Here is a 27,473-nt window from a genome sequence, read left to right as displayed (position 1 = left end):
CGCCCTCCATCGCTCTCTCTTTATCCCGCGGTACATTCATATCTCGTAAATCCTAAAGGGCCGGAGAGCGCAGAGCCCTCCGCAATGCGCTTATGTTGTTACCGCGTCCGATCCACCCTGAAACATCAGTCCACCGGCCAGCGTACAATCCTAATTAACTCTCGCGCAGGAAAGTAAATTATTATTATTATTCTTTTACGCATCCGAGTACATATCAAAACCTAATGCGACATGTTTTGCTCGCATTCGTCTTGTTTTCGGCTGCTTTATCCATAGAGGAATATTGAATTCGTGCGGCTTTTCAAACGAAATTGCCCCCGAAGAAAGTTAATGCGCGTATCACAGCAGACAATCTTCGAGCAGCTCCGAGACTATATTCTCATCTGTTTCCACAAATGGAACAATTTGACAAAATCGGCCATAATTTATCGGAAATATTGTATCTATCTTTTGTCTTGATCGAGGTGCGTGGGCGTACAATCTTGTGTCTTTTATTCGCCCCGCTCGTTTATTTCCTCTTCCCTTTCTTTTTCTCTCTCTCTCTCTCTCTCTTTCTCTCCTTCTTTTTCTCTTGTTCTCTCTTTCCTTCAGTACCTTCTGTTTCATTTTCTACAAGCAGTCCTCCCTCGTTCTCTTCTTCTCCGTCTCTTCCTCTCACACACACACACACACACACATACACGCGCGCGCGCGCGAGAACACACACACACACACACACACAACACATCAGCAAACCGCCTCGTTATACAGATACACGGATGCGTCTCGTTTCATCCCTGGTAATTGCTTATTAAATTCCTGGGGGTTGAGGTAAACATCCCACTCCTCCTCATGCCCCTCCTGCACTAACCCTCTTCCACTTGCCTCACTCTCTCGCGAAGCTATCGCCATTTCTCCATCTACCTGCAATGGAAGGGAGAAACGTCCGACAGAATTGTTTTCCCCTTACCGTGAAAATATGCCAGAGGGCGGATCTTGCTGCGTAATTGGATTATTAATTAGATTGTTAATGAGACAAATTTCACGTCGAAGGGGATCGTGAACACAAACCGCATGACGAAGCGTCGCGTCGACTTTTCGGTCGAGTTCCTTGTTGATGGATCTTAAATAGAAATACTGATTTAAGAACCGCGCGTCTGCAGAGTCGCGCATCTGTGCTTCGTTACCGTCGGTCGAATATTAACTGAAGCTTTAAGATTATAATTGCTTGCATTGCAACATATCGTTTACGTTGCGAAACATTTTAATTACACCGAAACATGAAATATTGATTTCACCCTTGTACATATCGTACATTTATCTTTCGCGTATGTAATTGCGAATTACCAGTGGGTTTCGCAAAGTTAGTTTTTCGTTTATGTAAATTTTTTTCCGATGTAACTCTTTTTTTTTTTTAGGCAATGATCGGGATGTGAACTGAATACGAGTATTACAACGTAATAGCGTTGTACTAATTTATCGCGGCCGCAACGAAGTTATTAAGCCGTCAACGTAAAACGGCTCGGCGCGAAAAGTAATTTCCGTTTCAATTTTGATCTGATCCGCGAGTGACGCCGGAAATTCGATGACGCGTTTCGGCCGGCCCATAGTTGGCAAGATTAGAACTCGTTTCGAAATGCCCCGTGCCACAGGTGGTTGCCAAGTGTCTCATTCCGCGGGTCGCCAAATTTTCGACGCGGCGTATCGGTTTTATTGGTATATCGAGTATTTTCTTCGGCCGCGCGAGCGCGCGAGCGTGTCGCCGCTCTATAATGCGATCGAGTTTTCGTGCGCCCGTTTCGCGACCGCCACCGCTGTCGCGCTATCGGTGTCGTGCGAACAATTACGAGGCTTTTACAAATACCCTTTTATCTCGTAGAGTTCTTTGAAACGACGTACACGGAATCACGTGCATTTCGGCGGCCGAGAAACCGGCCCGATCGATCAATCTGCCGGATCTGCGGCAACGAACGATGCATCGAGAGATGTTTCTTTCCTCCCCTTCTCTTTCTCTGGCCTTTAGATTGCTTTAGATTTCCGATTCCATGAATCGCGGTAGTATGCATTTAATCCCGTCAAGTGTCGAACTTTCGAGGGTCCAAAGTCCAGCTCAAAGTGTTGAGAGATGTAAACAAAATTTTGAGAGTAACTACGCCGCGGAGTCACCAGGGAGACCGCGTGAAAGAGACGGGAGCGCAAAGCAATTGTAAGGATCGACGAGGATTACGTGCCGTCGAAAATCAATGCGCGACTTTTACGAGCCGACCAGCAATGGCCGATATTCGTCGTCGTGACTTCTCCCCTTCTCTCTCCGGTCTCTCGCCCGCGCGAGGCAATTATCCTTAATTCGGGTCCCGTGGCCTCACACGGCATGTCGTGGCGCCCCCATCGGTCTAAATAGAAAAAAAAGGGAAAAAGATGACGTGACACGTCCAAAACGATGGCAGAAGAAATGTCGTTCAATCTACATAATCATTAACAGAAAGGAAATTTATTTAATCCCGCGGGCGTGGGGGAGAGGGGGAGGAAGGAGAGGAGGACGGGACTCGTTATTTCCCTTGAACTAATTTGAATAGATTTGCCCCGTGAACGCTAAATTAGAATCCAATTTCGGCGTAATTTTGTGCTATTAAATGCGATTGGACCCACCGTCCCGCCCCCTCGCCTCGACCCGTCGACGAGCCCCTTCTCCGCTACCGATACCTATGATACGCGGTTTATTGCGATTCACCGTTCGCATCTTCTCTTTCTCCTCCCTTTTCGCGTGTGCTGCCGTCTCTACCGTTTTTTTTTGTTACGCAAACTACCTCCGATAGAGATACTGCTTGTTAATTTCATTTAATTAAGTATGCTTATGTGTGTATATATGTGTGTATGTGTGTATGTGTGGATATATATGTACACTTCATGTCCTTCGAGCATACTCAAAGTTTCATCAAAATAATTGCGGAATTTTTAACAACTTCAACATTAATATATGCTGCATCTTTGAAACTAATAATAAGCCAATTAGTGTGAGAAATCTCCTAAATTCCTTTAGAGTATTTAACGACCATTAAATATATATATATATAGTGTTTTGCAGTTACATGTGCATATAATACACAAGACTAAATGTGCAAGACGATACGTACAAATATAAGATCGATATTCCATGTTTCAATATAATTAAAATATTCCGGAACATGAACGGTATTATAACCCAATTAAATATAATCAAAATCATTTATTTTGACATTATTTTTATTAGATCAATCTCTGTTAGTTTGCGAGAAAAGGAAAAGATGATCACTTATACGAGGACACCCTGTATATAAGCAGCTGTTGTGGCCTGAAGACCTGGCCGCATTCAGCCAAGCTGAATACTGCTAGTTTTAAAGGTAGCGCGCATTCGATTTCATGACACGGACACAAAACACGAGAGCGTTTGTGACGCGGACGAATCGCATGAAATAATGGAGGCTCCTCTGGACGAGGTATTAAATAATCGTCCAATCAACGTTCCCCGGGAACCCGAGGAACCAAAGTCTTCTGGGAGCAATCTGCATGTTAAGAGGTAGTTAATACCTTTTTGCCTAGCTGCTGGCCCTGGCCGGTTCGTCGATTTCGCGTATGTCTTTCCGTGAAGTGAACGCGGCTGAACCCTGATTGGCTTCCTTTAAACGCGCATCGGACCATAGAGTTCCATAGCGTGGAATCCTTTGCAACGTATGTCGCAGTCCGTCTCCCAATTGAGGGTGCTAATCGCTTGTACCGTAGCGAATAGGTGCTGCCTAACGAAACCTTAAAACTCTCCTTCTCCTTATCGGAACAATTAACACCTCCGCGTTTACTTAAATCGTTATTACGCGTAGCGTACCGGAGATGTTAAAAAGATGTAAAGCGGCTTATCTTTTCTGTCGTTTTCGCATCCCCTCGCGCGCGTGCCAGCGAATTTTTCATTCGAAATTTTACATAGAGAGGCAGGGGGGCAGGGGCCCGGGTAAATCGCTACGGCCGCACACCGTCCAGAAATACGCATTTTTCAAGCTCTATCTGTCGGACACACCGGCGTGCGCTATCTTCCTCTCATTCGTCCCTCCGGTGTATTCAGCGGAAGAAGAGTTGCGGCAGGAAGGGCCGGGCCGGGCCGGGCCGGGGAGGGGAGGGAAACACCGAGCCGAGCGCGGGAGTAAGTTGCGGGGTGGGTGGCTGAAAGGGGTGGACGCGCCGAGAGTAGACTCTGGTAATGAGGGAATGCGTGCCGCACTCCTGATAAGGGTGTATCTACCGCTGCACTCGTGTTTACATCGTGAGACATCCGCGTTACGCAGCCCTGGCCACCGCGGGGCTTTTTTTTGCTCGTTTTATCAGACGCCCGATAAAAATTCCCCGCATTATTCTTCTCGCAATCTCGGAGGTAACACGGAGGACGGTGTATCGCGTGCCGCGGATGACGGACAACAATTCGCCGTTCGGCGAGTAATTGAGCGAAACGGTTCGAAAGTTCTACGTGAAAAGAACCGTCGCGAAGCCTCCGTAAAACCGCATACATTGGCGCGAGTTATTTCAGATCATCGGGAGTATCGTTCCATGTCGCCGCGAGAGATCTCTCCGAGATTGTGGGGTACCTCGCTCTCGTCCCAGCCATATTCGGGGATCATGAATAAGAAATTATTATCACGTCTAGATACAGAATTTGTGGATTGTGTCCTCCTGCCGCGCTGCGAGCGGTTAAATTTACCCGAGGCAAAACTGCCCGTCGTTATCCGTGAGCCAGAATATCTGACGTAACATTAGCGACGTTTCGCTCGCGGGTCATTTATTATTTAGCACTACGAAACAGTTTTACCGCGAGACGGAATCGAAGCGGAGAGCGGAGCATCGATTTTACGATTACACGCGCGTGATACGGAGAGGGGAAGGGAGGGTCTATGTGTTTAAACTGCTCCTAGATATGTATCAATACACCGAGGGTAACAACCCTGGCGCTTATAAAGAGTTGTGAGCTTAATATTTCAAAGATTCATTAATAACGAAGCGATAGAATGAGCCCGTCACGAGAGACCTCACGCGGAATCGTTCCTCCGTTCACCTCGCTCGCGAGAGTTTCGAGCCGTTTCGCGATAAGACTCGTCGAAGCAATCGCGACGCCGTATCAACGCGTACGATACGATATTTAAATCAATTGGAGTCTCTGTCAAACTAGCGAACGTTCGTAATAGAAACTAATGTTCAGAAACGAGAGGAGTATCCTCTACGCGGAACGTTGGATCGTTTTCGGAACGTACGTACGTACGTTGGTCGTCGCCACTTCCGGAAAAACATCGACGCCGCACTTCATCCTTTTATCGCGCAACGATTACGCATTTGACGGCGCCGTAAATCTTCCAGTGAGTTTTCCATCGCGCATAGCCGGTATTTAACTAACATCGGCGCAGCACGCGCTCGCGCGCGCCCGTAATATCATCCGAGTCGCAACGACGGATAACTCGATGCGCCAAAGTGCATACAGGCCGCGTAATGTCCGTTGCGCGCTCAACAAAAGTTTCTAAACGGTACGGTAATAACAATAATAACTTTTGCAACTCCGTCGCCGCGCGCCACACGACGACGAAACGAAGAGCTCCGCTCGCTCGCTCTCGCTCGCCCCGCTCGCAACCGCGCAGCCTGCGGCGCGTAAATTGAACGTCCAACTTGTATTTATATGATAATAAGCGCGTTTAAATATACCCAGTGTACCTAAACTCGCTACTTAAATATCGGACGATTACGCCGGCTTTCTTCCGGACGTCGCTTTACCTTATGCGCGCCCGCGCATTACGAATCTATATACGCGCGTACACACGTAGAGACGAGACGCGCTTCTATATGTATGCGCGCGTAATAACATCCAGTAGCCTCGTATTTACATATTTAGAGAGCCCGCAACTTTCCACGAGTTTCAGTTAAACGCGCTTTTATCCCGCCGGGGAGTATCTCTTCCTCTCGTACTTCCGCTTTCTTATGGGCCACCTACCAGCCGCGCCTCCTCTCTGTACCCTTCGTCAACTCCTACCCCCTTCGAGTCTTTTCGTACTCTTCGGATGAGTCGAGTCGCGTCGCCTCGCGCCTCTGAGCCCGAGTGGAATCATTTTGACGACCTCACGCGTATTTTTTTTTTTTTTTTTACGTTTGATGTCATTTGTATCGTTTATATTTCTACTTTGCAACATTGATACTTGAATTTTTCCACGCACGAATAAATGGATTTCGTCGATTTTCTCTCTCTCTCTCTCTCTTTCTCTTCCCCTGTTTCCCCTCTTTCTTCTTCTCACGCATCGTGATTTCTCTTGCCTTTCTCGTTCTTCTCTCTCTCTCTCTCTCTCTCTCTCTCTCTCTCTCTCTCTCTTGCCGTTGCCCGGAATGGCACGGGATCGGTGAGGTGATACAGGAGGGTGGTTATAATTTTAATGACGGCGTGTCCGCGCGCGCAGACTATTAAGAATACGCGTCGCTAGAAACTTTTAACGAGACGCTGTGCCGCCTCTCCTCTCCTTTCCTCCACGCTCCTCTCCTCTCTCTCTTTTTCTCTCTCTCTCTTTCTCGAGCGTCTCTCGGTTCCGCGCGGGACCTCCGTTGGGCGGTGCGAGGGAAGGAGAGAGAACTGGGAGAGGGGGGGGGGTTATGCGGTAGAAGGCGACTCGGCATTATGTATTTTATAATGATCTCACAACAAAATTGCAATTTGCAGCGGGCGATGTCGCATCTTCTACGCGCGCGCGCTTTCTTTGCTCGTCTCTCTCTCTCTCTCTCTCTCTTTCCCTCCTTTCCCTCTTCTCTTTCTCTCTCTTTCTCTGTTGCTCTTTCTTCCTCTCCTTGCCTCTCATCCAGCTTTCTGTTCTCTCGCTTACAGGGCTGGATCGCGGAGCGAATTGTTAGACGCCCCGAGAGATTTGCGATCGAAGCAAAAGGTTTTTTAACGTTAGCGTGCGTGGAGTGTGGCTAGGCGAGCGACTTTTAAAGGCCACACGTCATTAAGGAGGATCCTTTATCCCTCTTTTCAACTTTTTCCGCCTGTTCTACCTTCTCATTTCTTTTAACGCCGATACATCTTAAACGTTCATTAATTTGTGCTCGTGATTTTTTTCTTCCAATATCGAACGCGGCCTGCGCCTCGGAGCAGAGCGGAGCGAGACGAAGTACACCTGGCTTTTCGAGCGACGCGCGATTCTTAGTCTTTGGACTTGCGCGAGGTCGATCGAGATTCGGATTATTAAAGCGAAATACTCTTCGGTTGCATCCCGCGGGTTCACATCGTTGCCACGTGGATTTCGTTTCTCGAACGGCCCTGCCGCGACCAAGGGTAGGTCGGCCCCGGCACTCTCACACGCAGGTGTGAGAGCGGCGGGTCCCGCTTTACCTGCCTCTGCGATTCAAAAGAAGTCCTTTCTGTGTCGTCACTCCTCGTCCCTCCCCCGCCGGCGCTGGGTCCCGGCCCTGCCTGCCTGCCTGCCTGCCTGGCACGGCACCTTTTCCTCTCCCTCATCCTCCCCCCGCGCGCGCTCCCGTCATTTCCCCGGTTTTTCTTTTCACCTCGCCTTTCCTCTGCCACCCCTGGCCTTCCTTTCCGCGCTCCCTTTTTTCCGGGCACGTCGTTATCTACTCGTTTAACTTCGCCGCTCGTGGTCTACCTCGAATCAAGTATCACGTGCATCTAATGGCGCGGATTTAAAACGCGCCGCACGGTCAAAGAACGAGTTCCGGAGTCCGGCGAGGGGAGAATCATCGGCGGCCGGTCATCGACTATTTAATGCCACTTTGGCATTTTTATATACTTGCGCATACTTTAGCATACATCTAATTTACATTTAGATATAATATGGTAATACACCCCGTTAATTACATCTGCGGTTATCGTATTAATTTTATTAAAAAGTATTTTCGGTCCTTTGACGCGCCAGCGGCCGACCGCTGGCCTCTCTCTCTCTCTCTCTCTCTCTCTCTCTCTCTCTCTCTATCATTGACCGCCGAAGACGAAAGCGGGGAAGGAGAGTTGCGAAGACGAAAGGGTAGGCGATTTACCGTTTTGCCCTGAATGAAAACCCATCGTCGAGATAGCGTCGCACCGTGGATACTTACACGCATTTATTATGTATACGGCAGCGTGTACGCGTGCACATGTGTTAACGCACACGCACGTGCATACAGTACTAGTCACGACTGATCGATGCTTCTGCCGCGCAACTCGCTTGTTACGAGGAGGGTGGAAGGGGAGGGGGGGAGAGGGTGGGCGGAAGGGGAGGGGTGGCTCGCGCGGAAGAGGAAGAGGGTATGCCGGGATGGACAAACGCGGCAGGGCGGGGGCGGAGGTCGGAGACGGAGCTTAGACTAGGAAACAAAGCGCGCGCAATCGAAACGTTAATTACATTAAAATGAATCGGAGATCGGAACGATCGAAATTGTCCCGCGTCGGCGCCTGGGACAATTTCTCATCGGCCAATGCCGAATTCAATTTTCCACGTTGGATCGCGATAGGCCGCGCGCGTACGATCGTCGCTGAAGAAAACATTCCTTTGATCCTCTCGATCCCCTTCTTCTGAATCGGATCAAGACGCGACGTGAAATTCGGCGAGCGCCTTTCGTCATTCGCCTACGTAACGCGTTTCTCGTCGTTCTCCTCGCGGATAATCGCGCATGTCGCGGTTTATCTTACAGTCTCCGACTTGTTCGATCTCGACGCGCGTTCGTTTCCGTCGCTGCCACCGTCGTTCAATATCTCAGACAGCTTCTAATACGGGCGCCGCGTTGCTCGCCATATACTTCCAAATTGCGCACGGCGGCTAATAGGAATTTTGATTGACCAAATTAAATAGTTATCGAAGAAGATCCGCGTGTGTTTTTATTCAGCTTCTTTTTTTCTTTTCTCTTTCGCATCGATTAACTTTATTAGAAGCCCGCTCGTTTGTGGAACATTAAAGGTGGGACGGGAGGAGGACAAAGAGGCAGAGGGTGGACGAGTCCTCGCGCGGCGTGCGAGCGGATTGCAAGAGGACGATAGTAGAATCGGGGCAAAGGGGCGGCGGAGGACGATGGGGGAGGAAGGGGTGGCGAGGGGACCGAGTGGAGGATGGGGTGAAAGGAAGTTCACCGAGGCAATTTGTTGTTAAGTCGGAACTCATTTTCTAGAACCCACACCCGACTAATGCCGCGACTGGGCCTGCAGGCCACCTCATTACCAGACCTAGTCAATTTCAATTTAATTTGCCAGTCGGCTGTTTCGCGGAAGGCGGTGTGTACGTGCGCGCGCGTGTGCGTGTGTATGCGAGAGGGAGGGACGGAAAGAGTGGCGACCGCATAGCTTTTTAATTAAACTGGAAACCGAGGCCGCGCGATTAATCATTATTATCTAGAAAAATTAAAGCTAGCAGCGAGAGTGTGTGTTTCGGTCGGTTATGTGCATATGCCCACCGCACGCGCGTAACGCGGCAGATTTTGTGATGCTGCTCGTGTGGGAAGCTGTCCTGCATCCGTGTTTATTATGTCGCGCGAAATATCCCGAGAAAAGGGTAACAACCTACGGCATTGCAGCTGCACGTCTGTGTGTGTGTGTGTGTGTGTGTGTGTGTGTGTGTGTGTGTGTGTGTGTGTGTGTTTTCGTGCGTCACCTTTCTCAAAGAAAATAATCAGTAGAGATTCTACCATTCATCGAGCAGTCGCGTATATAGCTGCTCTATTAGCGTCGTTAGAGGATCTGAAACTGTGCTGCGCAACGTAGGTCTTGGTCACCAGTTTGCCTACGAGAAACGACGACTTCCGTCCTCCATCGGCGACACGATCATCAAACGAGTTGGCGCGCGAGCGGAACGACGTGTTCAAGATGCGGACGAAATTGAAGGTTGCCCACAAAGGCTGTTGCCCTGAACCGCGCCCTGGTCCGAAATTTGGATTTTTAATCGCACAAAGCGCTAATGAATCCATTTAGTCTCGCGAAAGAGGGGGAGGGAAAGGGGGCGACCCACTCGACCCTCGCTCGATACAAGGATCTTGGATAAACGGACAAACGAACCAAATAATTACGCTAATTAAAGCCGCCCAATTTGTGCTTTAGACAATTAAAGTGCCGAGGGTAAGGTAGTCTAACTCATTAACAGGCGGGGGTCGCCCACACACACGGCCACGCTCTCCGTGTGTGAATGCACGTCGTTTCGGCGTACGCGCACCCGCACACGTCCTCGTCTCTCTCTTTCTCTCTCTTATTCCCTCTTGTTAGCGGCATAGTGTACGCTCCGCTGTGTGCGGCAAAGGGGCACGCATAATGAGCGAGGGTGCCTCGGTGAGAGGGCGATCCCGTAGGGCGGAGGGCGCACTTGCTCGCGAATCTTTCGAAATCGTACGGGTCGCATTATTTTATAAGCTCCCGACGATACGGTCGATACGATTGCGAAGGGAAATTTTAGGCGACAAGCGAATCGCGCTGCGAAGTGGCGGAAATTTATCAATCGAAATATTAGTCCCGGGAGGAGCCGCGCGGTCCCGCGCGGCCGTGGGATCGCGTTGCGAAACGTGCACGCGTGACACGCGCCTTTAGAGACGCTTGTTAGAGCTGGGCAAGATTGACACGCCGCTTGCAATTAAAACGTAAGGGGGCCCGCGCTCGCGCGCGGCAAATTACGTATCAAGTTAGAGGAGCCGGGCAAGGAGGGCGGAGGCACTCGTATTATCATTGGTGAAATCAACTAATTAGAAATTGCGTAGACCGCTCGTTAAAGATCGCCCCGCCGACCGTAATCGCCAATTACTCTCTTAGTGCGGACTGCAGTGAACTTCGCTCATTAAAATTATTAAACGCGCCGCGGGCGACGCGGGTGCTCGGCGTTTGACGTTGCCACACGGCGCGGCGCGTCGTGGATCGCCGAATTTTTGCGGTCCATCCGACCGCGGCCGTTAGGAGATTACGAAATATAAATTACAAACCGTATTTTTCACGACGGATTCTTCAACGACAGAGTCCGGTTTTCCTCCGGAGATCGTACATAATGGAAACGTAAATTGTGCCGTGTACGAATGGGAAAACGCAAATACAGGCAGGAAGTAATTAACTGTATTCACAGTTAAAATATATTTACGTGTAGATTTTTGTTACGTTTAAGTACACACGCACGCTCGTCCCGCTTCGTGCATGCGAGCGAGATAAATCTTGGCGCGATCAATGTTTTATCAAAGATATATAGAGATTGTTATTAGTCGGCCACGCGGCGCGCGATAATATCAGCATCATAACAGACGGCGTTGGTTGTCATTCATCACCGGCGTCGAACCGTTATTCGCTAGTTACTTTCGATCAATTACTCCGCCAGCGCGGGGCATGCCTATTAGGACGGAGCACTCGATATCTAATTTAACACAGTCGCTCTGATTACCGTGAAGACCCCATACACAAATGTCCGAAAGGGACAAAAATTCTACCGCCGCATTTAATTAACCGCTCGACTATCGCGTTGCTGCGATCAATATAGTTGTCAAATATATCTAAACTATTTAATGAGCCCAGGCAAGGGGCTCATTTCCAGCGACGATAATTAAGTAAAATAACGAATAATTTGCGCGCTCTGTTTGACATTTTTTATGACTGTCGTAAATAAGGCTCGCGGATAATCGAAAATTCTTGCTTGTCATCAGCTTTCCAGAATGGTCACGTAAAACACGCGTGAATAATGATACTGGTAATGGCGTCGAGCGATTAAGAGGCCAGAACGAGATAGAATGAGAGAGAGAGAGTGAGAGGTGGAGGAGGAGAAAGGAGAAGCAAATTTTATGACTGATCCTCGATCATCAGTTGTATAATTCCTTCTATCCGTTCTAGCTGATTGACTTGGCCGTCGGCCTCTAATTAGCAATTATGGAGAAATCGAAAATGCGCCGAGCGATTCGGCCCCCAGAGCTGGGCGCGCACAGCGTTTCTCCGTCGCTCATTACGTTCGCGAGGAATTCGGGCCCGGAAGTAGGTGCGCGATCGCACGGATAAAGACCGTGGCCGCAATTAAAAGCTGGCATTTCGATTCATTTGCGAGACGCCGCGCCGCGCCGTCGGACGCCGAGACTCGCTGGGGAAACGCCACCTTTGATTAGGATCTCGCCCACACGCGCGACGACGAGCGATGCGTCTTTATAACGTCTTACGTAACGCGTCGAGAGTTTTTAATCAATGGTTAATTGATTTGCGGGAAATTAAATTAATAACTGGGACGTGATGGAATTTCGAATAACGCTTCGCAGTTTCCGGACAATCGTTTTTATTCGCGATAGATGAACGAGATAGACGAGGAGACGCGCCCCGTGATCGATCACCGTATTTAATAATGCGTGAAACACAGTGTGTATACGACACACTTCGCTTTCTCGAGCCGCGTCGATTTATGTACGAGAAAGTAACGACACGAGGAGAGTCGCGCGTCTCAAAATTTGCACATTACCGTTTTCTTGCCGCGAGAAGTAGGCAAAATCGTCCGACGTTCGGGCCTAGCTGTTTGCATTACTGCATTTTCCAGCGGAGGAAAACGCGCATTTATAATTGAACCGTTGCGAACGTTTGAAGACAAACCGCAAAAAAAAATAAAAATAAAAATAAAAAGGAAAGAAAGAAAGGGAAAAAAGCAGGAAAAAACGAGAGAAGGAGAGAGAGACGGATAATAAAAAGGGAATGATTGAAACGTCATTCGGGGGAGCAATCATCGAGATACTGGCCGCGCGATCAGCTGTGGATCCCGGGCAGATAAATTAGCAATTTAATTATAGAACTGTCAGCCGGTAATTAAATTAATAACGAGAAACCTCAAATCCAATCCGCTCCGTCGTCGTAACAGCCTTATGCGCGCTCTCGGAGTAAAGTCCGACGCAGACATCGATATGTCGGCTATACCTATATCGCGCGTTTCAAAAGTCGATTTAATTAAATATTCCATTAGCGTTAAATAGCGAGGTTCGATTTTGGCAGGGTGGTGGCACGTATGCCGCGTTCGGCTTTACGGCCCGAGACACATCGTTAGATCCTGGCGATCCTCTTTTCCGTGAGGATCCGATTTTCAGGCTCGACTCTTGGAAGTTCTCTCGCGCGGTTGAGGAAGATGGCCGGAGTTCGTGTGCACCGATGTTACGTCTCTCCCTCGCGAAGGAGCTTCTCTCACCGCGCCGTCGGCGTCGTGTTGGAGAGAGAGAGAGAGAGAGAGAGAGAGACGTGAAATCGTGGCGCTCTCCTCGAATCCCCATTCGACATACCTACGTATCGTTACGAAGCTAATTGCTGCATAAACAGCCGACTTTACGAGCCAACGGGTATACGGCTGACAACCGCTTCGCAAACATTAACTGCCATTAACGCAGGATACGAGCGCATCGCGTACGACGAGACGGGCCGGGTATTGGAACTCGATGTGTGCCAGAACCGCGGACAAACTTGTTGAAAAATAATCGCAGGCGCAACGCCATAATCGGACATCTGCCGCGGAAAGGGACACTTTCCTCGCGGATGATGTGCGTCCGGTTCCGGACGCACATGTCGCGACCTTGAACCGAGAATTTTTAATTGGACGTGTTTTTTTTTATCTTGTTGCAGAATGTTCGGCAGCAGCGGCATCTGCGGGAGTTGTAGTAATCCGATACCCGCGAACGAAATGGTCATGAGGGCTGGCGAGGCGGTGTATCACGTGAAATGCTTCAACTGCAATAAGTGCGGCGGTGCACTCGTCTCTGGTGACAGGTGAGTCTCCCTTCCCTTCTTATCCATCAGGACTTAGAGACTTGATCGTCGGCCCAGCGAGAACACTCTCACGTGACACGCGATTTCTCACAATTTCAGATATTACTTATTGTCGGGCGCGCCGGTTTGCGAGTCCGACTGGCACAAGATCGTGAAATCGTCGAGCGTCGCGGCAGCGGCAGCCGCGGCGGCCGGAAACAGCGGCGCGCCTGTTAGGAAAGGTAAGGTCGGCAGGCCTCGAAGGACCCGCGAATGAGGCGGCAACCCGGTCGGTCGCCCGAAGAAGGTGCAACCCTCTCCGCAGCCGACGCCACCCATCGTACCTTCGCCTCAGGTAGATGTAGTGGACGTCGCCGTCGGCGTGGATCCCTATTCGCCGCCTCCGCCGGGTCATCAGCACTATCATCAGTATCATCACCATCACCACCATCATCAGATGGCACTCATGCATCCGGGTCTGGCGACTCAGCAATCGCATCTACAGGCGTCCAGCTATCAGGACTGGTCGTCCTGGGCTCAGGATACCTGCGATTAGAGCCGCTGTTTCCGCCCTAACGGGCCCGTCTCCCGAAGGATCTCGCGATGAAGAACGAGCCTACCTCTAAGGTTGCGAGTCCAGACTCCGCAAGGGGGAGACTCGCAAGGGTGGGAAGAAGGCGTAGCGCGTCCCTTGGGAACCGTCATGGACGACTTTACGCGTCCGAGTGTCTCTGGACTTGGCGTCGTGATATCGAACGTGTTTGAACTTACCGCGATAGCCGAACATGTCTCCGTACATGCGGCGCCGCGATGTTGAACGTAATTGAACTCGCCGCGGATACCGAGCGTCTTTGCGTTCTGACAGTGTTGACGTGTCGTGTGCGTCCGAACTTGAGCGCTGATGCTGAGAGGGAATCTCTGGACGTTTTTGAGCCTGGATAATTTGGCAGTCGCGTGTAAAACGTGGGGAAAAGTAAACATCGACAAGTGCGACAAGTTAAGTACGACACCGACACTCGACGCCGCATCGCAGAAGCACTCTCGCCACGAATCCGCCGGTTCTCTTTAATAGTAATCTTTGCTCAATTGTAAAGAATCGAAGAAAGTTTAATATACGACCCATCGTGCATCTCTACCATCAGCCGCAGTAGTGACGTCTTCTTTCTCTTCTTTCTCGAACCCTTTGCAGTCATCGCATTGCGGTTACCTCGACATAAAGTGTGTGGAATGTGGAATTTGTTAAATCATGACACCTACCAACTTGCAGCGGGCGTTCTCTTGCGCGTTATCGAAACAACTTTTTCCCCCGTCGATGTCTCATTCTCAAGATCATTGTCAAATTATTCTGATATCAAAATCTTTACGCGTTATTCTATTTCATCGTGTGATTAAGAGGATTTATTTCGATTCTCGTTACAGTTTTAGTCGCTCCTAAGTTTCCGCGAGCGCGTACCGCTTCGCGACTCGCGGTTGCCGCCACTTCGGAGGCGACACGCGTCCTCGGAACGACAACGTCGCGCGCTAAATTCGACACGTGCGATCAACGAGGATCTAATCGCGCGAGGAAGACAGATGGCAATCGGAAGAGGAAGGAAAGAGAGAAAGGGAGAGAGGAGAGATATAGAGAAAGAGAGATAATTCGAATCGACGATCGAACGCGAAATGACGGCGGCGTGCAGTTCTGGATCCTTAGAAAATTATTTTTCTTTCAAAATCACCGTTCTCCTGTCGATCCGCCGCCGCCGCCGCGCTTCGTAAACTCATTAGGCGGCCCTTGTTCCCGCCATCGTTAATTGAGTGCCGAGGTGAGACGAACGACACGGAATTATCATTCGAATCCTTCTTGTTAAGCATCCGCGTCTCCTCTCGCTTCTCTCCTCCCTCTCTTCTCACTCGTTCTCCTACCCTTTCCTCTCCTCCTCTCTCGCTCGTATTTTCGCTCCTTCTTCCTCTCTTTCTTGAGCATTCATCATTTTCGAAACAGCATAATCAATTAAGTCTGTTGCGTGTAAGACGAAATCCGTTCTTCGCTGCAGCAGTGTCGGCATAACCGGATCAAATTTTATTGTAAGCGTAATCTCGTAAGTACATTACGAAGTTTCATGCAGGATGCAAAAATAACTGATGTCATTCTCGAGGACAGAACGGAGCTCAATTATCCCGAGAAATATCTCCCTCTTTCTCTCTCTTTCTCTCGCGTCGTTTAGCGAAGTCTACATTATGCCATTGGTTGTTAAAGTTGGTCGACAGGGTTGTCTGCAGAAACACGTTTGCCAGTAACAACGTTACGATAAGTCTAACTTTCGGTCGAAAGATCGTCGATCCTTCGACGAGATTTTAACTTAACGATTCCTCTTTGTCGCAGTTGTTAAATACTCGAGTAACACACGAGTTCTTAAATACGACGTTCGTCCGTCGATCACTTTCCGAAGAGTAATCGCGTGCTACTGGCGCGCTGCGCGGACGACGCCCGTTGCGCGTATATAGCACGTATAGTGACATGTAACTCGCTCGCGGCGAGCAAGAAGTGACATTGGCATGCACAACGGCGCGCTCGAAAGGCTCAAAGTACAACGGATTCGCGGAGCGAGGCGGAAGATGAGTATATCGTGGCGCGAAATGTGTACCATAAGAGCGAAGTCGCCCCATCAAATACTCTCGTTTCAAATGATGTGACTCCCGCGCATCGCAACGATCTCCGATCGAGCGTCGCTCGCAACTGTAATAGATGAAGCTCGCACCGTTGCGTCCACGATATTCGCGCGCGAGCGATTCCGCCGTGTTGCGTGTCACGGAAGTTGGACGCTCAAGAGGTCACGGTGGCGCAACGGCACGATATTAAGGATTCTCCGGCGTCTGTTGAGACGCGCCTGAATCGCGGTAAGAACAATCGCTAATCGACGCCGCCGGGGGACCGAGATCGGACTTCGTGACTTTTGACGCCGCGCCGAGCGGCGACGCCGACGGAGACGGTGAGGAGCGGCATATACAGAAGTGTACATGTAGATTGGGCAAGAAGTCGCGCTGACGGATTATGTCAAGGATGCACAAACTCTTTCGGGCAACAGCGCTTGCCGCAGATCTTCGACCAGACGTACGAGCATATTCATAAAAAACAAAATAATTTTTCCGCGGTGTATCTTAGTTTTCACTCTCGCTCGATTTTATTACGGATATCTCGGACATTTAAATTAGCATAGATTTGTATAAATAACGATGGGAAATTTATATAAATCGGACAGCTTTGCGTTATTCGAATCGGGGGAACAAATTTATTAGCTCGTTTTTCAATTTCTTCCCGTTGCCACGTGCACGTGTCGGATTGGGGTTTGTGCATCGTTGGGTTGTGTAATTTAATCTTGTATATAGGGTACATTTTGTATATTGTTAAAAGTTTGTGTGATATAAATGGTTATGTATTTACTATCGAGCGCGAACGGCGAACGGGGCACCCGCGCGTTTATCCCACGGGCGATCGGCCGATACGCGACGTGCCATGGTTTTCCGTGGTCCCGCATCGCCGAGTGCGGACGCGCAGCGGCGTTTTCCGTCGTGACGTACACGGCGGAACACGTTTGTTACTTACGCATGTTGGTTTCGCATCGATCCGAAGTTTCGTTCGGCGCCGATTAATCGAACTGTCTCGTCTCGAATGTACATAGCATTGCATTTCGCTTTTTTTTTCGTTTTCCTTTTTTTTTCATTCGTTCATTTAAAGGGGTCTATTCTAATCTGGACCGCGAAAGAGTGACCTATTTTCGGGAGTTTTATTTTATTTTTTTTTTTTTAGAGAAAACTGCTGCACATATTCTTCTACACCTCTACACATGTACTTGTACAAATTTAGTAAACGTCTACAAATTTTGGTTTCGTTGAATGTTTATTAGTTTTTACGTTACGTAAATTTTTGAAAACTGGCAGTTTTTTAAATCTACCGACACGCGATTTCTGAGAAACCGCTGAAACTATTCACTTCAACTTTTGCGCATATGTAAGATACATGTCTGTTTATCGTATGAACTAGGATAAATGAAAAATATTGCAAATTGTTAAGATGGCGCAGTTTTAAAAGGCAAGTTAACAAAATCGATTAAATTTAATATACGTATGAGAAAATATTTAATAAATATCGCAATAATATCCTACTTGATGCGACAAGCAAGCATGTATTTTACATATGCGCAAAAGTTAAGATCGATAAGCTCAATAGTTTCTGAGAAATCGTGTCATCCGACTTGAAAAATGTGTTTTCAAATTTACGTAACGCAAAAACTAATAAAGCCAAAATTTGTACACGTTTACAAAATTGGTAGAGAAAGTGCGTGCGGCACAGTTTTCGTAAAAAAAAAAAAAAATGGAAAAATCCCCCAACAATGGGCAAACTTTGTCACACGTTCTGGTCTTAGAGAACACCTTCTCGATTCGTTTCTCGCGTTCTCGAGCTTCGCGACCATGCGATTGCCACTCGTCGCGCGATTCGCTCTCTTCCGGTTCGCGCGCGCGGCGAGTGGCAACTCGTTCAAGGGCAAGCGTCTAGCGAAACTCGCGAGGCGTACGAACGCGACGTGATCTCGTCACGGGATCGCTGGCAACCCGTCGTGAATCGGATTTGCGACGGCGCGCGCTGCGTACCGCACTCGGCACGCACGCACTTGGCGGGCCCGGAAGCGATCGCGCGAGGAGCACGGAAAGTCCCTCTTTCCTCCCCTATCATCCCTCGCCCTTCCCTCACACCCCCGCCCGGTCGAATGGCACGCGTGCGGACCGCCGACCCCGGTCCCGCGCGCGTCTATAGTTAATTTTGTTATTTCATTAATCTCGGACTCTTCGTAATCGGGACCCGACATCTCTGTATGTGGTTTCGCGGCCTCTTGTAAAAATACAACTACACCCATGGAACACACACGCGCATACACACAATCGTACGCGAACACGATTTATTAATTAATAAAAATCACAAGTTTTTAGAAAAAAAAGAGAAAAAACGTTGGCGGCCCCCGTCCGCGGGGGTCGGTGTCGTTCATTTGCCAGTCCCACCTCGCGCCCATAATCCCGGATTTCTTCTCTTTCAGGATAATGTGTTCAACGTCGACGAGCAGACGCAGCAGCAACGTAAAATTCCCATTACAGTCGTGAATTAAGGAGAGCAGGGGAGAGAGAGCAACCTGGTTAATTTGGTAGGCGACTTCAGGAGGGGAAATCGATCACGGTACCTTTACCGCACCGCTCCCGCCTAAGTGGCTGAATTAATTCGAACGATTCGAATGTTTCGTTTCGGCGCCGCGAAGGCCGGTTTTCAGCCAACTTCTCTCCCGCGCGCGAGCGAGCGAGCGAGCGAACGAGCGACCCGACATTCTCCAGTCGGATAGGTATTTAACGGACGTACACGTGTCCGACCATATTGCGTTTGTGTCGTTCGATAAATAGGTGGCTAAGCAACTCCAACGGAAACCCGTGTTAATTAACGTTGAGTTTCAGGACTGATTTACGTGGCGTCTAATTAGCGGGCCTGCCGGCGACGTAGTAGGCATTTTGATTGGCCGCGCCGCGAATAGAACGCGGCCCGATTGGCCTTGCCGGCGTGTCGTATCGATTGTTTTCGTTTCTTCTCTTCCTCCTCCTCCTCCTCCTCCTCCTCATCCTCCTCTTCTTCCTTCGCCGTCTTCCCGCGTTTCTCTTTTTGCCTCTTCTTAAAAATAAAGGCGGAATAGACGCGCCAAAGCGCGGTTCTCGAAACAGAAAGAGAAGCGGACCGTGCCGCAAAGATCGTCGAATGTAAATCGTGACATCGTGCGAATCTCGCGTCTGATAGGACGCGATCCTTTTTAAAAAATAGGGAAAAATCGTCTCGAGATCGCATGCGTTTTTCTCGGCGTTCAAAGGTGATGATTTTTCTCGTTAATCCGCATCGTAACTTTTTCTCTCTGCATAACCGCAAGACCGTTCGTTACGCGAAAGTGAGCGAGAGAGAGAAAGAGAGAGATATGCTCTTCCTCGCTAATTAAACCGCTCGCGTCGCGTCCTAATCTTTTATTTGCCGTCTCGCGAGCGTATCAATTAAATCCGAGGTCAAGCGGGCGCGGTTACCGGCGTGCGTCCCGTGCGCAGTTGTACACGCGTCTGTTAATTATAAACGTGTCACTGACGTAATCGTCATCCAACTTCTTTCCGCGCTAATTCTCCTTTTTTTTCTTCCTCCGCGGCGCGCGCGATTATCGTGAGAACGTTAACGAGGCCTTTTAACGCGAAAACGTGAAAATTCGCAGACATTGCCGATCCCCGAAAACGCACAATAAGGGATAATGCAACTTACAATCGCGATCTTGAATGCGAGCGAGAGCGCGGCGCGATGCATTTTGAAACGTCAAGCGTGTGCAGTTTCTTGAAGTTTTGCGGCAATTAACAGTCGACGGCGAATAACAAACTGAATTTAATTAATTGCATAACTGCGAGCGGAGGCGGTCCCCCACCGTCTCCCCCCTCCCGCCTCCCCCTCTTCCCCCCTTTCCGCCGCTACCTCCGCTACCCAACCCCTACACTTCTAATCGAAGCGGGGTACATATTGTTGCACCCGTTGCGCTCTGCCCCTCATCAGCCCCACCGGCAATTAATTATAGCATTCCAGGTTAGCCCGGGAATTAATTACGTCCAGAAGTTGGACGCTGGCGAGGGGATCGTTAGAAATCGTCCTTCGTTAGAGTTAGGCGAGCACGGGTCCAGGTAATTATTGATGGCCTCCTATCAGGTCGCTCATTGTGCGCGATAACGCGCGAATTCTGGGAATTCGAGAGGGGAAAGGGGAGCACCATCGACACCTCGGACTCTTCAAAGAAAAAAAAATTACGAGTGACAGCCGTCGGACACCGCTGCCGTGATTAACGTCGGCGAGCATCGGGAGATGCCTCGTTTTCACTCGGGACCAATTTCCCCAATCTCAATACGAAGATCAGCGAACGAGTCGCGGAAACGGAGGTGTGTTGCCCTCCCTCGCGGTGGCGGGCAAGGGTGGCGTAATCTGCGCTTTCGCCGGGCGCCTCGAAACTCCGTTGATGATGACGCGGACCACTTGTTCATCTACTCCTTAATCCCTCCTGCTTGTTAACACCGCGCTTACGCTCTCCGCGCACCGCCGCGCCGGCGAGGCGAGGCGAGGCGAGGCGACGCGACGCGACGCGACGGCACGTTGCCGGGGAGACAAAAAGGGGATCGTTAGCGCTCGCGGCCGTGAATTACGGGCGTAGGTACGTGCTTCGCACTGGAGTGCGTGGGCCGGGAGAGACTCCGAAGCTCGAGAGACTGATCTGACGTTGGAGTTTTCGAAAGGCGAATTCCGTCGGGAACGAGGGAAGCGCGTCTCGCCGTTGACGCGCCGCGCGAGCGAGTTCCCTTGATCGAAACACCTGCGTCGCCGATAATCACCGATAATCGCCGCTACTTCGCAAGCAACAGGTTTAAAGAATGGGTTCGAGCCCTCGGCGTCCCGCCGATCGAACGTGTAACGAGCGAGCAACGCGATACACTGTGACATTACGCGAGTCGTCGAGTTTCCGTTTCGCGGCCCGTCTCCGGACAACGGGGCGGAAAAATAAAAGGAAGAGGAAAGAAAGGGGGAGAGATATCCGGCGAGGCAGACGAGGGGCGGTCCGCGCGCGCGAGGGTGGATCGGTTGACACACTGGCGAGGCAATTATTATTGTGAGTGGTTGGCGACGGGACTCCGATGATATTTTATTTAAGAAACAATCGGGTAATAGCTCGCTTCAAGAGGATAGATAACGCCGCGAGCGCGAGGCGGCTGGTGAGGCCGGCCGCCGTCGCCGACCGGGGAAAAGTTGCGGCGGGATAGAGAGAACGAGCTACGAGAAAAGGGAATTACGGAGGACGAGCGGGTGGAAGGGTGGTCGGACGGGAGAGATAAGAGGGGGGAGGGGGCGAAAGGTGAACTTTGAGACGGGCTGGTATCGGGGTAAGCTCTACATTAGCGAATTACTCGCGCGCGCGCGCGCGCACGCCCGCGGGTCCCTCAACGGTGAACGATAAATACACCGAGGGGCAATCCGGAAATATTGTTCGAAGGATTCCGTAAAAATCCGTAAAGAAAAATTTCGTGAACCACCCGCGTCCCGAGGGGGGAAGAACTGGGACGCTAGGCACGGCTAACGCTACGACACGAGGTATTGTATGAATATTCCTAGGATATTTCAGATATCGTACGAATATTCAACAATATCACATCATGATATCGCACGTATATTTGTACGATATCACGATATTTGTTTGATATCACGTGCTATTAGGGAAGTTCACGAGACTCTCGAAGACACGCTCGAGGATCGGTTCCGAGTTCTCGCTCGCGTTCAAGGACAAGCGCGGGTCTCGAGGAGGATTTCTCACGATTACGACATTCGCATATACACTTACTTGTTTCATTCTCTCTTTATGCGTTCTCGGCTCTCGAATACGAGATTGCGCGCGGCGGTTGAGGATTACTCCAGATTACTCGCGATCGGAATTCGCGATTTCGAGATACATACGTGTATGAAACCGCGTACGCGGCGCCCTCGTTAGGAACGTCGGTGACACTAATCCCGGTCGTTTCGGGAGGAAAAGCGAATGGTGGCGCCATCTAGCGGCGAGCCGGGTACAAACCTCTAACTTTACGTCACTCCGGTTGCTCCGTGCCGCGAAGTGATAATCCTAACCTCCAACGGTCTCCACGGAGAGCAAAAGTGTCCGAGAACCTCGTCGCGAATGACGGGTATGACAGATGGCAATCACTGCGCATATTTCGTCGAGCGCAAGAAGCGGTTCTGTCGTATGACAGTGCGGGAAGGCCGGCGGTACTGCGGCGAGCACCAGCGCGACGCCGCCGACGCCGGGGACGAGAGAGTGCCGTGTCCATTGGATCCCACGCAGCAAGTATTCATTGGAATCGCGGGGCATTCTAGTTAGCGTCTAATTAGTATCTATCGGAGCGTCTGTCTCTCTTTCAGCACGTGCTACCGATCAAGGTTGACGAAACACCTGGGCGTGTGCAACGTCAAGCAAAAGCTGGACGCACGGCCCGCGTTTGTGGTCGAGGGAGCCAACTTGGACGGTGAGACTATCGCGGCGCCGCCGCGCGTGCCTCTGTCGCAGCTCGACGAGTCCGTCGTCGGAACGGTGATAAGGAAGATTCATGCCGCCTACGGTAGGATTGAATCACCTGGGGCGTGTTTCATTTAACGCTCGCCTTGTTTAATATTCGATAAGTAACAAGAATAAAACGAGCATTCTAAGAGCAGTGAAACACATCTCTGATATATTTTCTAATCTGATAAAAAAAAGTTCCATATTTATGTTTCTCTCTCCATCTTGTTCCATTCAGAAGAGTTGCCAGAGTTTTCCCAAACAATTCTGAAGCACGATGTGCTCCAAGACAAATTGAACGATGAAACCTGTGGTAGTAATATTAGAAAGCACTTGCTCCAAAATGCATCCCTGCTGGGACATCTGGAGCAAGCTGGCCTCCTGCAAGATGACACTTGCTTCATCGAATTTGGAGCTGGGAAAGGTACATCTCGACATCTAATAATTCTCTTATGTCCATTTTCACCAATGTAGATTAATTTTAATGTCATTGTGTTTAATGTCAGTTAAATTTGCTCTTTATCTTTTTCTAATTTTTAAAACTAGAAAAGGATAAGGAGCAAATTAAACAGAGATTAAAGTTAATCTACATTGATGAAAATAGACATTAGTGCAAAAAATTTATTTGAAAAGAATAGATCAGTTATTTCGGACAAGTCACTGCAATAAGTACTAAATGAAATCGTATTTAAACAGCTCAATTAACATATTGGCTGGGGCAGATTGTAAAGAACAAATCCAACTCTTGCATTTTACTAGTCGACCGTTCCAGTCACCGTCATAAAAATGACAATAAACTTAAGAGAGAAGAGAGTTGTCTTGCGATAAAAAGAATACGCGCCGACATCGCTGATCTGCAGCTAAATCAAATCATGGAAATCCAGCCAATCAAGCACAAGGTTGGCATAGCGAAGCACCTCTGCGGCGCGGCCACTGGTATACCCCTTTCATTATTAGTAACAAATCTCTGTTTTTATCTTATATTATAATCCACGATAAAATATTATAAAACTTTTTTTAGACTTAACGATACGTTGCTTGACGAAGTCGATGGACAGCGAACCCAAAGTCGACGTGCGCGGTCTAATCGTCGCTTTTTGCTGTCACCACAAATGCGAGTACACGTCGTACGTGGGCCGGGAATACTTACAACGATGCGGCTTCACCGCGGACGAATTCCCCGTTCTATGCAGCATCGTCAGTTGGGCGACCTGCGGCTTGCGTTTGAAGAGCGACGCTCACTCGCCGTATGATCCCACGACCACCAACCGGTCCCCGAAATTGGACGAGCGCGAAGTTATTGGACGCAAGGCTAAAACGCTGTTGAATTGGGGTCGCTTGATCTTTTTGGAGAGCGTTGGATTTCAAGCCGAGCTGCTTTACTATACTTCCACGGACGTCTCGTTAGAAAACATGTGCGTGGTAGCCACGCGAGAACGTTCATCGTGACTGGAATAGGGGAAAGTAGGGTTATTGTACGCACTGGGTAATTGTACGCTTCGTGGTTTGGCACCTTCCCGATGAATAGAAATTATATCACGACGATATTTGTAGGCTGAAGGCATTTTTTAAATATATAACCATACGTTATATCATTTAAAAACGTAGTTAATTGAAAAAATAAGAAAAAGTAAAATCATGATTTTTCTTGTGATTTTGGCATTCAGAAAATAAGGCAATAAGTCCGTATTTTTACTTTAGTCATTTAATTTTGTTATACCTAACAAAAGTACGTTTTTCCCTGCGTTCTTTGAGCTATTGTTTATTAAATTTAATTAAATAGTCATCAAGTAATTGTTTTTTTATCAAATCAAGTTCGCCGTCGACAATTTTACGCATCCATCTTGAAAGGCGTGAGACCACGTGAGATCAACTATAGTGCCACTAGTACAGTGTAGTGTAGTTAAAAGAATGGGCTATAACCTCATTTTTCCTCCGCGTCCATTTATCCAACCGCACGTACAATTACCCAAGGCCCGAGAAATTTTTTCGTTTAACCACTTGCTTCTTTTTGCTGAATATAGCATTACCAAATAAAAAATTGTTCAATATGACAATACATAATGATAAAAAAATGTTTAAAGTTTCTATTTCTGTACTCGTATCGATTTCAACTTTAAAAATCACTTCACTGCGATAAATTTCCCTTAGGTGCGTGCAATTTACCTACTTTCCCCTATGTTGCATTTATCACCAATCTAATCTGTACGTTGTCTGAAAAATCATTCTAACATTTGTCGCCAATAAATGCATTTCTACGTTAATTCATATTTCGGCGCGAGAATGGCTGAATTAACATCTCTTGATTACCGGCCGCTATATATATTTTTTTTTATACTCGCCTCGGTCGGTACAGTCAATCTCGAACTTACCGACTCGATTACGTGAACGAAGTAGTACGCAAGTCACAAGTAATTTGTCCCCCCACTGTACGGGATGCCCCGCCCAATACGAGTGATCTAACGCCGTTCAAACATTCCAGAGTACGTTCGATGCGTACGCGGCTCGACTTGCTGCTTTTGTCGCCCATCTTTCGCGGTACCGCTACGTCCCCGAGGGAAACTGGCACCGACGACGCGAAAAAAGGAAAGAAGAAAAAAAAGAAACTCCATTGAGGTACGTGCACGAGCCGTATACATATATAGCACGCGCGTGATTACCGTTGAATCCACGCATACGTACGTATGCACGTACGCGCGTTCGCTTTTCGTGACCTATATCCGTTTTCACCTGACCGCGCGTACTCATGCGTGTCGCGTTAAAGATAACGATAGGCGCCGATTCATCAATCGATACGCATGAACTTTGTGTATACATACACACGCGTCCTATGTGGCGCGCCATGCCACGCCACGCCACGCCAAGCCAAGCCACGCCTGATAGCCTCGCGACATTCTCATCGCACTAACAGGGCCTTCCTGTTTCTTTCTTTTTTTTCTTTCAGAAAGTAAGCGAGTGACGAAGCCGTTAACGTTGTGACATGTCCATTCTAGACGAGCGCGAGGAGTACCTGAAGAATCCGTATTTCAAGGAGCACGAATACGGCGACTTTACAGCGTTCTATGTCACAATCGCCTTCTGCGCTGTTCTAGGCGGATTTCTCTTCATCCTGAACATTGTGTTCTGCTGGTGCTCGCGGCACCGTGAATATTGGCGGAATCGCCACTCAGGTGAGTACAGTGTCCCCTCCGTTTAGGGCCTAAGAGTCATCGCATAGCTTGCTGCGAGCTCGCGCGACTGATACAGTTTTTCTTATTTTTTAATAGCATATTGTCCTATTGGGATTTAGGCAATAGGTGGATTCAACCTCTATGGACTGTATTACCACACAAAACCCCGCCGCTCGACCTGAGTGAATTAGAGTCCGGTGCCATCAAGTATCCCCAAGTGAGGCACGAGATTATTCAGTATAACGATACGGAATCTCAGCGTACCACACCGCAGCCGCAGGAGTACATGGAGATGCAAAAGCGCGAGAGTGAGATCTAAAAAGTAGGCTGACAAGAACGACTAGCAAGCAGTGTTGGAAAACAGTGGTAGTAACACCCACGCTTAAGAATCATACGTTCAAAGTCACGAGTTTAATTGAACCCAATAGAGTTTAATTAGCCCTTTGCACTCACAGTCAATAGCATTGTGAAGCCTCCAACTTCTGGCTACTGTACGCTGAAACTCCTCGTCACTAACGTTGTTTTCGTAGGCACATTGCCCCTGCTTTTACATACGTTAAGAATAATTTTTATTTTAATTTTTTTACGTGACATTTATATAATCAAAAAAAGTGATTGAAACACCGTAGCGACTTTGTCCGCAAGTTGTTTCAGAGTTATTGTACAACTGCACGCAACACTAGTTGCAAATAGGCAATAATCTCAGGCAGCATAGAAACAATTCCTTATTATGGGCTTGCACGTTTTCTGGCCTGCCACGGCCTGCCTGACTCTCTTCGTAGTTTGCATTATAATCGTGATGCTGAGATACGGCGCACGTCTCTGCAAATTACGACACGAGCCGTTGCCATCCGACCAAGAATGGCAGGGCAAAGCGTATTCCAGAAAGCTATCCGTTTCCAGTGCATGAGAACAGATAGCACTGTCCCAAAAATATTGTATCCATAGTTCGTACATTTTTTCTCATTCCAAAATGTATAAACGAAACTGCCGATTAGTATTTTTGCTAACATAAGTCGAACGTAAGTAATATTCAGAACCATTTATAACTGCTCTTTTTGGGACACATCTCGTATATTGATGCAGTATTGCATAGACACAAATACTGATCGTGTAAGTTGAAAGATCTGATATTCCGTCCATTTACTATATATTTCGTATTAATATATTTTTTATTAACACACGTGCGTAATTCTTTTTTAATTAATGCAATTTATAGGAGTTTTTATAAAATTGAATTTACAAAAAGTTTTTATAAAATGGAACTAATTTATAACAAAGTATCATTGAAAGAAAATTTTGTCCGTCCATTTTTGATATTATTAAATATACTCTTGTTCGAAGTAATTTTCTATGATATCGATAAATCGAGCACTTTTGTAATTTTTGTATCGATACGTTTTACGAATAAAATATATGTTATATGAAAATCTCAACCTCCAAATCACTTTACAAAATTAGGATCGCGAATCCCGGTCAATGCATTTCGAATGAACCACA

The 27,473-nt window shown here is 48.5% G+C and overlaps 4 protein-coding genes across 8 annotated transcripts in view; all 4 read left to right on the top strand.

The window, feature by feature from the left end:
• LOC105201111 (LIM/homeobox protein Lhx9) overlaps positions 1–18,030 on the top strand; it is a 186,817-nt gene extending 168,787 nt beyond the window's left edge. For all 3 annotated transcript variants that reach the window (XM_026137931.2, XM_026137932.2, XM_026137929.2), the window contains 2 exons: positions 13,553–13,696; positions 13,796–18,030. In XM_026137931.2, the coding sequence (XP_025993716.1) occupies positions 13,553–13,696; positions 13,796–13,952 (301 nt within the window). In that variant the 3' untranslated portion in view covers positions 13,953–18,030. The remainder of the gene's footprint in view (positions 1–13,552; positions 13,697–13,795) is intronic.
• A 3,571-nt stretch (positions 18,031–21,601) lies between these two features.
• LOC105201117 (tRNA:m(4)X modification enzyme TRM13 homolog) lies at positions 21,602–25,393 on the top strand. 2 transcript variants are annotated; one of them, XM_039457120.1, is made up of 7 exons: positions 21,602–22,589; positions 22,668–22,864; positions 23,042–23,227; positions 23,500–23,739; positions 23,825–24,258; positions 24,981–25,008; positions 25,286–25,393. In XM_039457120.1, the coding sequence occupies exons 1-5, from the start codon at positions 22,426–22,428 to the stop codon at positions 24,250–24,252; spliced, it is 1,215 nt and encodes a 404-aa protein (XP_039313054.1). In that variant the 5' UTR covers positions 21,602–22,425; the 3' UTR covers positions 24,253–24,258; positions 24,981–25,008; positions 25,286–25,393. The 2 variants fall into 2 exon arrangements, with proteins under 2 accessions (XP_039313054.1, XP_039313053.1); XM_039457119.1 differs by lacking the exon at positions 25,286–25,393 and having other exon boundaries at positions 24,981–25,067.
• On the top strand, positions 25,286–27,403 carry LOC105201116. 2 transcript variants are annotated; one of them, XM_011169006.3, is made up of 3 exons: positions 25,286–25,419; positions 25,748–25,973; positions 26,093–27,403. In XM_011169006.3, exons 2-3 carry the CDS (start codon positions 25,784–25,786, stop codon positions 26,290–26,292), a joined length of 390 nt encoding a protein of 129 aa, XP_011167308.1. In that variant the 5' UTR covers positions 25,286–25,419; positions 25,748–25,783; the 3' UTR covers positions 26,293–27,403. The 2 variants fall into 2 exon arrangements, with proteins under 2 accessions (XP_011167308.1, XP_025993720.1); XM_026137935.2 differs by lacking the exon at positions 25,286–25,419 and having other exon boundaries at positions 25,427–25,973.
• Positions 26,426–27,403, top strand: LOC105201115. The gene has a single exon (XM_011169005.3). It carries the CDS (start codon positions 26,704–26,706, stop codon positions 26,881–26,883), a length of 180 nt encoding a protein of 59 aa, XP_011167307.1. The 5' UTR covers positions 26,426–26,703; the 3' UTR covers positions 26,884–27,403.
• Positions 27,404–27,473: the final 70 nt, after the last annotated feature.

The sequence above is a fragment of the Solenopsis invicta genome, chromosome 14 (genome assembly GCF_016802725.1).
Source record: "Solenopsis invicta isolate M01_SB chromosome 14, UNIL_Sinv_3.0, whole genome shotgun sequence".
In the NCBI taxonomy this organism is placed as follows: Eukaryota; Metazoa; Arthropoda; class Insecta; order Hymenoptera; family Formicidae; genus Solenopsis; species Solenopsis invicta.
This window is presented reverse-complemented; position numbering and strand designations above follow the sequence as displayed.